Below are 15360 nucleotides of genomic sequence, written 5' to 3' on the forward strand. Positions count from 1 at the left end.
TAAGTAGTCAAAGTGGTAGAAGTTTGGGCAATGACCAACAAGGGCTGTGTATTAATCCTGGTTTGGTCCCTATAGCAGGCACCTGGACTCATGTGACCCTGTAACTATCTGTATCTCTGTGTGACACATGACTCAGCTCTTTTCATATTTCACCAGTTGGTATTTTTTCCAATGTCTGTGTGCCCGCAGCGTAATTAATATAAAGGTGGAGACCCGGGTTACATAACCCGCACGGCTCCGCAGCTGCCAGACTCCTGCACCCTCTCCAGGCACAGCCATGGATCTGGACTTGTCTTTAGCTTCGTATTTTGTGCTGGTTTTGACATTTGCTTTTATCCTGATTGTCATAAAAAGTTTGAATGAAAATCACATAAAAAATTATCCTCCGGGTCCCAGATCTTGGCCGCTGATTGGGAATTTGCATCTTATAGATTTCAGAAGACCTCATCTCACTTATCTGCAGGTAAGAAAACCTCAAGTGACATCTCCACAACATTGGTCCAGATATATCATTGTGTCTGCTCCAGTTTTTTGGCTAGCTTTGCACCTGAAAGAAGGTTTTTGGAGCTGGAACATATATTTTAAATAGTGTTTGCACCAGTTTTGTGTTTTGCGGTTTCACTTTGTCCGAATTTTTTAAATCTGTGCATCTAAAGTGGCGTAGTAGCGCTTAGTCAGAGTTTGCAACACAATTGTGTTGCATGCCATATAATGAAGGTGCACCAAAAAGAAAAAGGTGCAACTGTGTCCACGTTTTCCATAGCCGAGCAGATTGCGCCTGTATGAAATTATCAGGATCTGCACATTAGTGAGGGAAACAGCGCTAAGGCGGACGGCGCCACTTTTTATAAATATGGGCCAATGTATACAGTTTATTACCATCAGTTGTAGTAGTTTGAGTTTGTGTTGTTTTTCCACCCAAATTACTTAAGGATGGAACTTTTAGATCAATATTAGGTCAGTAGAAGTTTCAACTTATTCAAGGTTCACTACTAGCTGCACTGGAGGTCCCTGGAGTCTGTCCCTCTTTCCATGATGCAAGGATGAAATAACTTAAAATTGGAGCTGAAAAACTTCATTCAATGCAATTTATAGATCCAATACAAATCTTTATTAAATCTTAAAGGATATGGTTACTACATAGCCAACAGTAAAAAAGTAGATGAAAACAGGTGTGTATCACATTAAATGCTATCCAGGACCCTATCCTAATCCATTGTCCAGACAATGCCTGTCTGGATATGTAGAATTTTTATCTACTATGTGATTGTCAAGCACTATACTTTAAGGATAGGGTACTGGACAGCTCCAAATTTAACACAGTTAATAAAACTTAATTGAAACACGTAGGGGCAGATCTCTGTGGAGGATTCGGGTCTTCCGGCAATTCACTAAGGTTCCCCTGATGTCCACTAGGTGTCGCTGCTGCGCTGAAGTCCATCGGAGTGCACTGAAGTTCACGAAGCCAGGCCGGGTGCATGTAATTCGTGTCAAGCAACGCATTTTTTTTTTTTAAATACGGCGGTTTCTCCGAATCCGATGGGTTTTCCAACGGCCACGCCCCCGATTTCTGTCGCGTGCATGTCGGCGCCGATAATCTGATCGCGTGCACCAAAATCAATTCAGGGAAAATTGGCGCAAAACGGTAAAATTCGGGTAACACGACGTAAGAACGCGATTCGCGAATCACGTTTTCCCGACGTGTTACCCAAATATTTCCGATTTGCGCCGATTTCCCCTGAATTGCCCCGGGATTTTGGCGCACGTGATCGGATTGTGGTGCATCGGCGCCGGCATGCACGCGACGGAAATCGGTGGGCGTGGCCGAACGAAAACCTGACGGATTCGGAAAAACCGCCGCATTTAAAAAAAAAATGTGTTGCGAAGATTGCACTTACCTTCACTCAGCCCGGCTCGGTGTATTCCAGTGCGTTCCGATGCTCTTCATTGCAGCAGCGCCACCTGGTGGACATCAGAGGAACTACCTTAGTGAATCCCGACCGGACCCGAATCCACCGCAGAGAACGCGCCGCTGGATCGCGAATGGGCCGGGTAAGTAAATCTGCCCCATTGTGCCTGATTTATGAAAAGCGTATTAACAGACAATGGGGCTCATTTACTAAGGGTCCGAACGCTGCACTTTCGTCGGGTTTCCCGGCGATTTCTGTTTTGTGGCGAATTGCCCCGGATATTGGCGCACACAATCGGATTGTGGCACATCAGCGCCGGCTTGCACGCGACAGAAATCGGGGGCTTGGCCTTCTGACAACCCGATGGATTCAGACAATGCGCAGGATTTAACATTTCAAATTTTGTCGCAAGATCAGCACTCACATACACCAGGAAGAGGAAGGTGAACTCCGGGCAGAAGCGACAGATGCAGGATCTCGGGCGCACGAGTTTGGTGAATCGCGCCAAACCCGAATCCTCGTCGGACATCGCGCCACGGGACCGAGACAGGACTGGGTAAGTAAATCTGCCCCATTGTACCTGATTTATGAAAAGCAAGGTTAGTAACAAAAAGGGGCACACAGATACGCCTGCGACCCGAGACATGGGTCGCAGGGGCAACTGTGACAGTAGGTAGACTGCATCAGATTTAAATTAATACAACAGATTTTCATAAATTATACAAAAACAGCACCGAAACAAAGCTTAGTACAAAAATTCAACAAAAGAAACATGTTCCTTAAATAAATACAGCACAAAACCACACTTTGTTCATAAATCTCACATTAGAATCAACCTCTTTTAATAAATCAAGCTCATAGCACCAGAACTAAGCTCAATAAATAAATCCAGCACTAGAAGCATGCTTAGTACTTTAAACGTCACAACAGCTCAGTACATAAAAGCAGCAGCATCAGAAGGCTCCATACATAGAGACTACCACTAAATACATTCTTAGAGGCAAGCTTAAAACAAAAGGGTGACAACACTGCACTGCATGACCTAGAGAGGGCATATGGGGTTAGTATACGCACCAACATCTTATAAAGGGGGTTTACCTAAAAATTAAATCTTAACGAGCTGAAAAATGACCCACTTTAAAATCAACAATCGACACAGGGGCTCGGCAGAGTATGATCCCCCTATACAGCAGATGCTGCTCCAATCAGATGCAAGTACAGAACATTGTTACTGACCGATCTGTTTTTGGAAATACTTGTTCTCTCCATGAAGTAACAATTCTACATCACCTTTTTCTAAAAATTCTGGATTGTGCTTCTGTTATTAAGGAGCGAGTGTTACCATTTCTCTAGTCACAGGACTGTGCTCAACACTCTGGGGCAAATTTACTTACCCGTCCGAGTCACAATCCCCAATCCGGACAGTCCGATGATCATGCACTGTGCCGGGATCCAATAAGATTGTGCGCCCGATATCCTGCATGTCTCGCTTCCCCGCTCAGGTTCGCCGGAGTTCACCATCTTCCTCCTGGTGCATGTAAGTGCATTGGATGCGACACAAATATAAATGTTAAATACCGCGCGGATCGTCCGACTGCCCCCCCCCAGGTTTGTGTCGCCTGAAAGCCGGTGCGATTGCGACACAATCCGATCGCATGTGACACAATCTCCGACGTGATCCCCAAAAAGTTGGGAAACCCGTCAGAAATGCGGCCACGGGCCCTTAGTAAATAGACCCCTCTATGTCCAATCATCACTAGGGACACGTCCTGAATATTATAAGGTAGACGTCACAAGATAAGTCTATGAAGTCATCTTTTTCTAGATGTATTTTTTGTTCTTGACTTTAAGCTTTCAAAGAAATACGGACCGGTGTTCAGCGTCCGGATGGGAATGAAAAAAATGGTGGTCATAGCCGGATACGAGGCAGTGAAAGAAGCTCTGGTCACCAACGCCGAGGAGTTTGGAGAAAGAGGATTACTGAGAATATTCAAGAAAATGGACAATGAAATGGGTGAGTCCTGAGAGTTTTACTATTAGTGTGGAGTATGAAGAATATACATGGAGCTCAGCTCTTAGACTTCAAACCCCAATATAGTATAGTAAATACTGTAGAAAACCTGTGGTTCCAATCAGATGTTTACATCCAATTCCATGCTATCTGGTATATGTTCCAAAAAATTATCATTTGACATAATGGGGCTCATGTACTACAGCCCCTGCACCCGTTTTCTGTTGGACTTTGCACTTTCTTTTTAGTGCTTTCACATATATTTAAGTATTGTTTGCACCACCTATGTGTCACACGGATGCTTTTGTGTCACGGCTGCACTATTCCTCGCACGCCAAATTTCTTCTGCACTGAAATGGGTATTCCAGTGATCATTCGCACCGTGTGCCACATTTCTCATACAGAGTTTGACAGAATTTTCAAAGGTTAAAGGTGCACTAAAAAAAGTTAGTGCACTCTGTCAGAGCAGTGCAGGGGCATCCGATTCATGAAGAATGGGCACCACAATTCCAGAATCTGGAACTACACAGGCAAATGGCACATAGTGCAGACTACACTGTTCTTGATAAATGTGGCCCAGTGCTAGAAACCAATATAAAAGGTATAGAACATCTTGGTGTGCTAAGTGCTGTATGGAGAGGGGTCAAGATCTGGAGTGTGAAGGGTGCCTGAGACTCCAAGGACTGCCAGAGGGAATCTGATTTCAACAATATATTGTAAGCACAATCAGACCCCCTGGGTTAATGTGCAATAGGGGGACTGAAATAATAGGAATAAAAAAAAAATAATGTTCAAATCATCCCCATTTCCTAAGAGCACATATAAAAGATAAAGAAATAAGATGATTACCATGTTGGGCATCCCTGCAAACCAAAAAGTCCTCCCCTCACTAATAACATGTCCAGCAGCGACCTCCTTTTACTAATAACATGCCCAGCAGCGACCTTCCCTCACTAATAACATGGCCAGCAGCGGCCTCCCCTTAGTAATAACATATCCAGCATCTGCCTCCTCTCACTAATAGCATGTCCAGCAGCGGCCTCCCCTCAGTAATAACATGTCCAGCAGCGGCCTCCCCTCAGTAATAACATGTCCAGCAGTGGCCTCCCTAATAATAAAATCTCCTAGCATGGCCCCCTGAAAAATAATAAAGTATATACTTACCCTCCAGTGCTCAAAACAGTCCTGGAACAGTTTAGGCCACGAGTGAGTCCACCAGCCACACAACCAACCACACCTGTCCTGCGACAGATCGCATTGTATTCCTGGTGCTCTTTGACAACACTCCCGGAGAAGCCAACTTAGCAGACTTCACCAACGTGGCTGAAGCCCCATTGTCCACATTTGCAGCAGCCAGTCACCCCAGAGCCCCGTCTTTAAAATGGAGAGGCCCACACCCTGCTTCCAGCCATCAGAAGCACCCGGCAGCACTAAGCAGTGATCTTAGCTCCTAGATGTAAACCATATTACACATGCACTTGGACAAGATGAACCAGGGTATTGAAACCTGACTGCATTGGAGCTGGGAGTAGTAGCAGGGAGAAGAGGTGCTGCAGGGAGCATCGGAAGGTAAGTTTCTGAGTCTATTATTTTTATATACTCAAGTATAAGCTGAGTGGAGTTTTTAAGCACAAAAATTGTGCTAAAACTCAGCTCATACACAAATTTATAGTTATATTTAGAGACTCATTATACTGAGCAAAATAATATAGAGGAGGTATCATTTGGAGAGCACATCAAGAGTTGTAAAAACAAAGCCCATAAGAAAATGGTGCTAATTTATTTTTATTTTATTACATCTGGAATGTTTTTCCAAATTTCCAGTACATTGCATGGAACGTTAAATGACACCATTCAAAAGTACCATTTATGCTGCAGATAACAAGCGCTGTTATGTAAAATATACTGTATGTCTCAGTCTCTACCTGCTTTTCCTGTAATCTTTTGCAGCAGTAAGCACACATGGTAGTGGAAGGAAGTGCTCCTTCAGAATGTAATAGCCTGTGAATCTACAGTATGGAGGGTCTCCAATAACACGCCTACCGGCATAATAAGCATAATTTTAATAGTTGATTTTAGAAGGAAGTAGGTTGTGGACATCAAATAGTCAATTCTCTTGGTCTATTATGCTGGATTTTTATGGTAGATTTTCTTGAAAAGAGATCTACCACTAGATATACTAATGGTAGACTCCAATAACTATTTTATTGTGATATGCAATTTCTGAGACTGTTTCCATTAAATCCTAGAACACTGCATTTTTAAGAAAGAGTATAAAATATGCAAATGAAGAGGGGCTGATAATTTATGCATGTCCCAATTATTTTAATATTAGCCAGGTCCCACCATGCTATCGTTGAGATTGCTGGTGACGTCAGCCGGCAAATCTCGCAAAGACTTTCCCTGCGAGGCTGGTGGCCGATCAGCAAGGAAAGCCTCAGCTCAAACATGCTAGATTTACACACTGCCGGCTGATGTCACTGGCTCATTTGCATATTAAAAAAAACTCTTTTTCAACAAAATGCCACTGTTCTAGAAATTTCAAAACCCAATGAAAATGTAAGTTATAGGAGTCTACCATCAGTATATCTGATGGTAGATATCCTTTAAAAGAAACCTACCATCAAAATTAAGGTAGATCCAATGGTAGATTCTTCAATTGGTTTTCTGGCCTGTACTGTTTCTCTTTAATCATTGATCAAAGCTGATATACACATACACAACTAATATGCAAATTATCGGCAGAGGCTATTAGGGCGTGGAGTAGCCTGTACGGGCTGTGGGAGCAAGGGAACTCGACACCCCAGTAGCCTCTGCTCTCCCACCTCCAAATTCTTGTTGCACTCCCGATCTTCCTTGTGTTTGTGCACAAGCATATGTGTCTCCCATGCGCAGTGGCTCCTGCTTCAGTGTCAGCAGCAACGATTCATGAGTCTGCATAGGTATGAGTGTATGCAGAGCCACATATGTGCAGACCTCTGAAGAAGCCTCCGGCGAAACATTTTCTTGTGCACAAGCAAGATCAGGAGCGCCCCAAGGATGCACTAGGAGTTGGGACAGCAGAAGCTACCGGAGCGTGGAGGTGCCTTCACTACCAACGCCCAGAAAGGTTGCCCAAACCCCAGTGGCCTCTGCCAGTAATTTGCCTATTTGCTAGCTAAAGTTTACATAAGCTTTGACATGCGAGGATTATTAAAAAAACTGTTTAGGGCTGAGGACAAAAGGAGGAACCTACCATCGGATATACCTTAATAGGTAGATTCCTGATTGTAGGTTCCCTTTAAGTATCAAAATAAGAATATTTATCTTATGTATACCTAAAAATGAATTAAAATCTTTTTTTTTTACATTTTTTAGGACTTGTTTCTTCAAGAGGGGAAAACTGGAAGATAATGAGAAGATTTACAATGACCACACTGCGGGATTTCGGCATGGGAAAGAGCACCATAGAAGAGAAAATTATTGGGGAATGTGTCAATTTAACTAAATATTTTGCATCCTTTAAAGGTAAGACATGGAGAACTGACCTTACAATTATTACAATTATCAATTACAATTATTCATATTAGATGCAGAAAACCATGACAACCAATTATAGCACTTAAAGAGTGTTGAAAGCATTGAAAAAATATGGTTGTGTGAACTAAGAGGCTAATCCTACTGTTGTCTCATGTGGACACTCTCATAGGTTTCCTGGTGAGGCAACTGCATAGAACATACCAGACCCTCTATAGGGGAATTTTTCTTGCTCAATCCCACAGCTACTCGTGATGATTAGCCCTGTTCCAGTAAGTACAGTTATAGAGTAAAAGATGGCATTTCTGCCTTCCTGACTCTATACTTATTATTAGAAGGTTTTCAGGAGGACACAGAGAGATGGATTATCACCCTGTCCTCCACATTATGCATTAATATTTGATAGTAAAGGGCTATAGGTATAGGAAGGGAAGATGTAACAGTTATGCCGAGTTCTAGTGTCTAAGGGTCACCTGTGCTACATACGGACACCTACAAAAAAAGACTTCAAACTTGTGGTAGCTTCTGCTTTGGGAGGTATCACTATTGGGACATAGGATGTGGGCAATCTTTTTCCAGGTTATTGCATCTCTACTGCTCTGCAAAAGAGGAGTCATCTTCCTTCCTTCTGCGTAACAGACTTATTGGGGCTCATTTACTAAGGGTCCCAAAGCCGCACTTTCGTCGGGTTTCCTGAATATTTTCGACGAATTGACCCGGGATTTTGGCGCACGCGATCGGATTGTGGCGCATCGGGCGCCGGCTTTCACGCAACAGAAATCGGGGGTGTGGCAGTCGGACAGCCCAACGGATTCGGAAAAACCGCGAAATTTAAAAAAGAATTTTTGTCGCAAGGTCAGCACTCTCATGCACTGGGAAGAAGACGGCGAATTACGTCGGACCTCGGCGCAGCAGCGACACCTGCTGGATATTGGGCGCACGACCTTAGTGAATCCTGGCAGACCCGAATCAGCGTCGGACAACGCGCCGCGGGATCGTGACTGGACCAGGTAAGTAAATGAGCCCCATTGACTCTAAGGCCTTACACAGAAACATATTGGGGGTGCTCATGCGCTGGCGTGCTCAGGCTCTGGCGTGTAGCTGTGCAGAGGTTATTTCTACACCAAGTCCTACCTGGTGTAGAAATAAGCACAGCCAGCGACCTTTCACATATGAAAAGTCACTGGCTGCAGTTAGTACACCTACGTGGGGACAGAAATGCCACATGCTAGCCCATTCCTCCACCGGCCGCACCCAACATTCACGCCCAGCATGGTGAAAATAATCGTAAGTGCTAGCACTGTCTTGTCCTGCTCCAAATTTGGTCACTTGTTCAGTCCAGACTCCATTTTGTCTTTACTGAGAGCGAGGTTAGACTTGATTGCTATCTGTGGCTGTGGCTGTGAGCTCTTGCAATGGCGTACAACCCTGTTGATGATCTGCCTCTGGACTGAGTCCTTCTTGGGTACCATCTACCTCCACTCCTCTGGTAACATCTGGGTGGTAATCTGCTCTCAGACACAATCTTTCCTGGACTAGTCTGCATAGTTGTGCAGCCTCTCATCCCATAAAATGGGGTTCTCCTTGACTAAAGCAATCAGGTGCTCCATCTGTAAGAATGCCATGTCACACAAAACAAAGCCCCTCACATACTTCTAGAACTTTTTCTATGCTCTACTTGGTTTTTACATGCCAATAGACTTCTATGGGGAAGTGGGATGGAAATACAGGCATAAATAGGACATGCACTATATTTTACGCTCTGTGTTTCCGTCCATGTCCGCAGTGTGTAGAACAATATGCTGGACCTATAGTAGCCTTAATCTATTTTAGATGAAACATTTTGCATTTTGGCCTTTCATGTAATGCGTGGTATCACCTGTATTTTACAAATTTTTGTTCATTCTCTCCTTAGGGAAGCCATTTGATACCACTATGATCATGAATGCTGCGGTGGCAAATATAATTGTGCCAATTTTAATTGGGAAGCGAATGAGCTATGATGACCCTCAATTTAAGAGACTGCTAAGCCTGACAAATGAGAATGTTAGACTTATGGGGAGTCCAATGGTTTTGGTAATGTCAATGACGTAATGTTTTGTATACGGTATTTATTGAAAAAAGCAATTTTGATAATTAACCATAATTTAGAATTTTTTCTAGATGTGTCATAGTAAACTCACTAATAGGGTGTCAGGATTCGGGATGAGTGGATACTCTGGACCACTGCGGGAGGTGGTATTAGCCAACACCTGGGACCGGAGTCTAAGTGGCACCTAGTCTTAACCAGAGCCCGTCGCAATTCAGGATGGACTTGCTGCGGCAGGGCACCACTAGGTCATTTCACAGGTGCGACTAGCCCGCGGTGCCAGCCGAGGTCGAGGTACCTTAGCGGAAGACAGTCTCGTGGTCAGGTCCAGGCACAGGGTCGGGGCAGGCGGCAGAGATGCAACGTCAAGTCCAATCCGGGGTCTGCAGCAGGAGATCCAGGCAGATGCGAAAGGGAACACAGGAACACGGGATACAGGCACACAGGAATGCAGGAACACAGGAATGCAGGACACAGGAACTTGGGAGAAGGAACACGGCAACGTAGGAACATGGCAACACACAGGAACGCAGGAATTTCGCTGGGGAGCTTTCTCTAAGGCATTGGCCCTTAACACGCGCGCGCCCTAGGAGGCAGTACCGCATGCACACGGCAGTCTGCTGGGGAGCAGGAGCTGGGAGAGGTTAGTCCGGAGGAGTGGCAGCAGCAGGGGCACATCGAGGGACATGGTCACATGGGGGTTATCCAGGAAAACATTAATTGAAACTATTTTTATAAACTTCTTATTACACGTAACCTACTAAAATATATTGTTTCCCTGCTTGCAGTTTTCTTTAATATAGTCCATGGTTATGTGATGCAGGAAGTAGCATCACAGTCACATGACAGCAATGGGCTGGTTACATTACATTGTAATTATCAGCCCCTTTCAATCAGGTGACTTGTGATGGGAGGAGGGAATATTAGTGAGGGTGGTCATGCTCGTATGCCCTCTACTGGCTTAATCCATGTCTCATGGCAAAGATGGGCAGGGAACCTCAGCACAACCCTGTTCTGTCAAACGACGTTACCACCGGGCCACTCAAAACAAGAACGAACATGAATGTTTGTCAAATTCAAGGACAGAAGATAATAAATGTTACTTATCACAATTCATTTTGATTACTTTTCCAGCTTTATGACCTATTCCCGTTCCTGGAGTTGTTTCCTGGTAGTCACAAAACAATCATAAAAAATGTTACAGAGTTCTATGACTTTATTGAGAGAACCTTTGTAGAACATCTGAAGAACTTGGATGAAAATGATCAAAGAAGCTTAATTGATGTTTTTCTTGTCAGACAAAAAGAGGTACATTCCCATTTCGGCAAATTAATGTATTGTTTATATAACGAATAATTATACCATTTTCCAATATACTTTCTGTATCAATTTCTCATGGTTTTTAGATCTCTGCTTACTGTCCTTCTACAGGAAGTTTCTATGTTTACTTCCAGGGGACAGACATTTGACCATGGTCACACAGGTGCATGACACGTTGTTAGTATCATAGAGAGTAATCAGAGCCGTGTGATATAACGAGCCGCACACCTGTGTGACCATGGTCAGATTTTTAAGTCTTCATGTATTGTATTAATGACATTAACCCCTTCACGTCACAGTGTTTTTTTTTATTAATTTTTTGCTCCCCACGTTCCAAAATCTATAACTTTTTCATTTTTTCCATGTACAGAGCTGTGAAACAAATTATACTTTTCGGTGATGTTATTTAATATTCCATGCCGTGTACTGGGAAGCTGGAAAAAAATTCCAAATGTTGTAAAATTGCAGAAAAAACACATATGCGGCTTAGATTTTACAAATTTTACTGTGCACTCCAAATGATCTACTTTATTCTTTGGTTCTGAATGTGTTTTAATACATTTTCAAAAATGAAAACAATGGCCCACATTTTTCCAAAACAGTTCAAACTGCACTATGTGCAGTTTGCCTGCAGAGGGTGCAATGTGCTACAGACCCATGAAATGTGGTGCATGATCTTCATGAATCTGGCGCCCCGTGCACTCCTCCAGCAGAATGCAACATTTTTATTTTCTGGTGCACTTTGTTCATGCTATTGAACTGTGACGCAGGCAGAATAAGAAAATAGTTTTGCCACCTTCTGACTCTAATAACTTTTCAAAACATCGGTATATGGAGCTGTGAGAGATGAGCTTACATTTTCAATATTACCAGTTTGAGGACTGTGCAGGCTTGTTATAAAAAAAATCTTCATGTGATGTAAAATGGTGTAAAAATGGCATTTTGAACATTTGGGCGCTATTTTCCGTTATGGGCTTCACCATTAGGAAGAACCATGTTTTGATTTTTACTGTTTAATTAGTTTTAGATCAGGTAAAGAAGGTAAAGAGGGGTGATTTGAGTTTTTATTTTATAATTTCTTTTCCTATTTCCATATGCCCTATTGGTGAATTTTTATTATCTTTTTGTGCAGTATATTTAAAAAAGAATGCAAATCTGACATTGCTTTTTTTAAGTAAAAAAATTCTGCCTATTTTATGGAACCTAAATTACATAATAATTTACCAAATTTGTATATGTTTTAAATATAAAATGGCCTTCCTTTGCATAATGAAATACTTTTGGGGAAAAAAAAAATTCATCACACTTTCCAAGCGCCATTACTTTTTAAATATTTTGTTAATGTGGGGGCATGTGAAAAGAACTGTTGATTTAATTTCTACACATTTGGGGTTCATAGAGTTTTTTGATTGTGATTAATATAATTTTTTGTGTCATTGATGATTAGTTTTTTGTTGTAGAGATAAATCCTATAACAGGTTTATATATAACCTGGATTGGTACAGGTGTGGAGGTACTAAATGTATGTGTTTTTACTTTATTTTTTAAGGGGAAGGGCAATGTTTTGTGTTTAATGTTTTTGTGTACCTTTTTTTAGACTTTTTTTAATTACATTATCCCACAAGGGAACCATTTTCAACTCTAGACAGTGCTGTTAAATTGTCTTTCCTTCTCGTCAGCTAAACCAGTTCTAGAGATGGAAATCTATTCCTTCTGAAATAGATATAATGATTTGGCTTCAACCCCAAATCATGTCATTAGGCGTTTGGAAAGTCATGCTTGATGGTAAGGGTAGCCAAAAGAGGCAATGTTTTCCTTATCCCATCTTGGAAAATGTATTCGCATATTTCCCAAAATACCCCCCCAATGGCTATAAATCTCCACACGTCTGCAAGGTGTTCCTAATTGGTAAAGTCTCCGTAAGGAGACTACTGAGCAGTTCTCCATACTGACTTACAGAAGGCTCTCTAGAAGCTTTTTGTATGTCAGATTTATCATAGTGACTTAGTTGATAAATGTGATGTTTGAGGTGTTTCTGACTGCATTAGAGTTGAGACTTTTAAAGAAATTCCTAAGTGTTTTCTACACCAGGAGGGGACTACAGTGAATTTGTGAACTTCATAAATCTGTCTTGCACAACTTGATTTATAAATTTGAATTAAACAGCCAAAAGTAAGGTAGGTTGTCAAATGTTGCTTAAAAGTAATTCATTTGGAGGAAATTGGCAGTAGAGACAATTGTATGCCAGAATATTGGCATAGCTACAATATGTAATAGGAATGACTAAAAACTAGAGATGAGCGAACATACTCGTCCGAGCTTGATGCTCGTTCGAGCATTAGCGTACTCGAAACTGCTCGTTGCTCGGACGAATACTTCGCCCGCTCGAGAAAATGGCAGCTCCCGCCGTTTTGCTTTTTGGCGGCCAGAAACAGAGCCAATCACAAGCCAGGAGACTCTGCACTCCACCCAGCATGACGTGGTACCCTTACACGTCGATAGCAGTGGTTGGCTGGCCAGATCAGGTGACCCTGGGATAGACTAGCCGCTGCCCGCGCTGCTCGGATCATTCTGTGTCTGGATGCCGCTAGGGAGAGAGCTGCTGCTGGTCAGGGAAAGCGTTAGGGTGTTCTATTAGAATAGTGTTAGGCAGGAGTGATTCTACAACAACCCAACAGCCCTTCTTAGGGCTACAATAACGTTATACTTTTTTGTTTTTGTTTGCTTGTGGCTGGGCTTGCTGGCACTAGTAGTGCAGCTAGTACCATATTGTGAGGAATTTGCAGGGGAACTTGCTACCGTTGTGTTTAGCTCTTAGTGACACACATATCCACCTCAAACACCAAAGTGGGAAAAGTTATTAGGGGTTGGATTTCAATTAGGCACAGTCTGCCATTTCCTTTTTTATTTTACGTTTATTTTTTTAATAACTCAGCGTCATCTCATCTGGCATAACAGTGTGCTTTCATACTTGGCTAGAAAATAGCCATAGGAGAATCCAAACGGCTTACTTACGCCTACAGTAGCGTTATATATATTTGATTTCTGGTTGATCTGCTGGTGGCTGTCCTTGCTGCAGTGCATCTACTAGCAAATTGTGAGCAATTTGTAGTGAGACTTGCGACCGCTGTGTTGTGCGCTTAGTGACGCACATATCCATCGCAAAGACCGAAGTGGGAAAATTTATTAGGGGTTGGATTTCAATTAGGCACAGTCTGCCATTTCCTTTTTATTTTACGTTTATTTTTTCATAACTCAGCGTCATCTCATCTGGCATAGCAGTGTGCTTTCATACTTGGCTAGAAAATAGCCATAGCAATAGGATAGCATTGTTTGGTTTTAAAAACTAAAAAACACAAAAAAAAACTAAAAAACACAAAAAAACACAAAAAAAAGTTTAAAAAAAATTAAAGTTATAACTTTCATTTTCAAAATGTTTAACCCGAGGGCTAGGGGTAGAGGACGAGGGCGGGGACGTGGGCGTCCAACTACTGCAGGAATCAGAGGCCGTGGTCCTGGGCGGGGTGAGACACCACCTGCTGATGAGGGAGCAGGGGAACGCCGCAGAGCTACACTCCCTAGGTTCATGTCTGAAGTTACTGGGACTCGTGGTAGAGCACTGTTGAGGCCAGAACAGTGCGAACAGGTGATGTCGTGGATTGCCGACAATGCTTCGAGCAATTTGTCCACCAGTCAGTCTTCCACGCAGTCCACCCATGTCACCAAAATCGGCACTCCTCCAGCTCCTGCACCTCAGCCTCCTTCCCCCCAGTCTGCCCCCTCCCAGGAAAATTTGGCATTTGAACCGGCATACTCTGAGGAACTGTTTTCTGGACCCTTCCCACAGTCACAAACCACTTGTCCGGTTGCTGCTGAGCAATTTTCCGATGCCCAGGTTTTCCACCAGTCGCAGTCTGTGGGTGATGATGACCTTCTTGACGTAGTGGAAGAAGTGTGTAAAGAGGTGTCCGACGATGAGGAGACATGGTTGTCAGACAGTGGGGAAGTTGTTGTCAGGGCAGGAAGTCCGAGGGGGGAGCAGACTGAGGGATCGGAGGATGATGAGGTGACAGACCCAAGCTGGGTTGATAGGCCGGGTGAACACAGTGCTTCTGAGACGGAGGAGAGTCCTCGACCAGAACAGGTTGGAAGAGGCAGTGGTGGGGCCAGACGGAGAGGCAGGGCCAGAGCAGGTGCATCAGCGCCAAATGTGTCAACTAGTGAAGCTCCCGTGGCGAGGGCTCCTGCGGCGAGGGCTAGATTTTCAGAAGTCTGGAGGTTCTTTAAGGAAACACCGGATGACCGACGGACTGTGGTGTGCAACATTTGCCAAACCAGGATCAGCAGGGGTTCCACCACTAATAGCTTAACTACCACCAGTATGCGCAGGCGTATTAATGCTAAACACCCCACTCAGTGGCAACAAGCCCGTTCACCTCCGGCCGTGCACACCACTGCTCCTTCCCCTGTGTCAGCTGATAGTCAGCCCCCTGCCCAGGACCCTGCCACAAAAA

General features: G+C 43.4%; 1 protein-coding gene across 1 annotated transcript in view; it reads left to right on the forward strand.

The window, feature by feature from the left end:
* The first annotated feature begins 265 nt into the window (after window positions 1-265).
* Window positions 266-15360, forward strand: part of LOC140122670 (cytochrome P450 2K1-like) — a 31368-nt gene continuing 16273 nt past the window's right edge. The window contains exons 1-5 of the mRNA XM_072143778.1: window positions 266-463; window positions 3762-3924; window positions 7279-7428; window positions 9353-9513; window positions 10661-10834. Of these exons, the coding sequence (XP_071999879.1) occupies window positions 278-463; window positions 3762-3924; window positions 7279-7428; window positions 9353-9513; window positions 10661-10834 (834 nt within the window). The 5' untranslated portion in view covers window positions 266-277. The remainder of the gene's footprint in view (window positions 464-3761; window positions 3925-7278; window positions 7429-9352; window positions 9514-10660; window positions 10835-15360) is intronic.

This window comes from Engystomops pustulosus, chromosome 3 (assembly GCF_040894005.1).
Source record: "Engystomops pustulosus chromosome 3, aEngPut4.maternal, whole genome shotgun sequence".
NCBI lineage: Eukaryota > Metazoa > Chordata > Amphibia > Anura > Leptodactylidae > Engystomops > Engystomops pustulosus.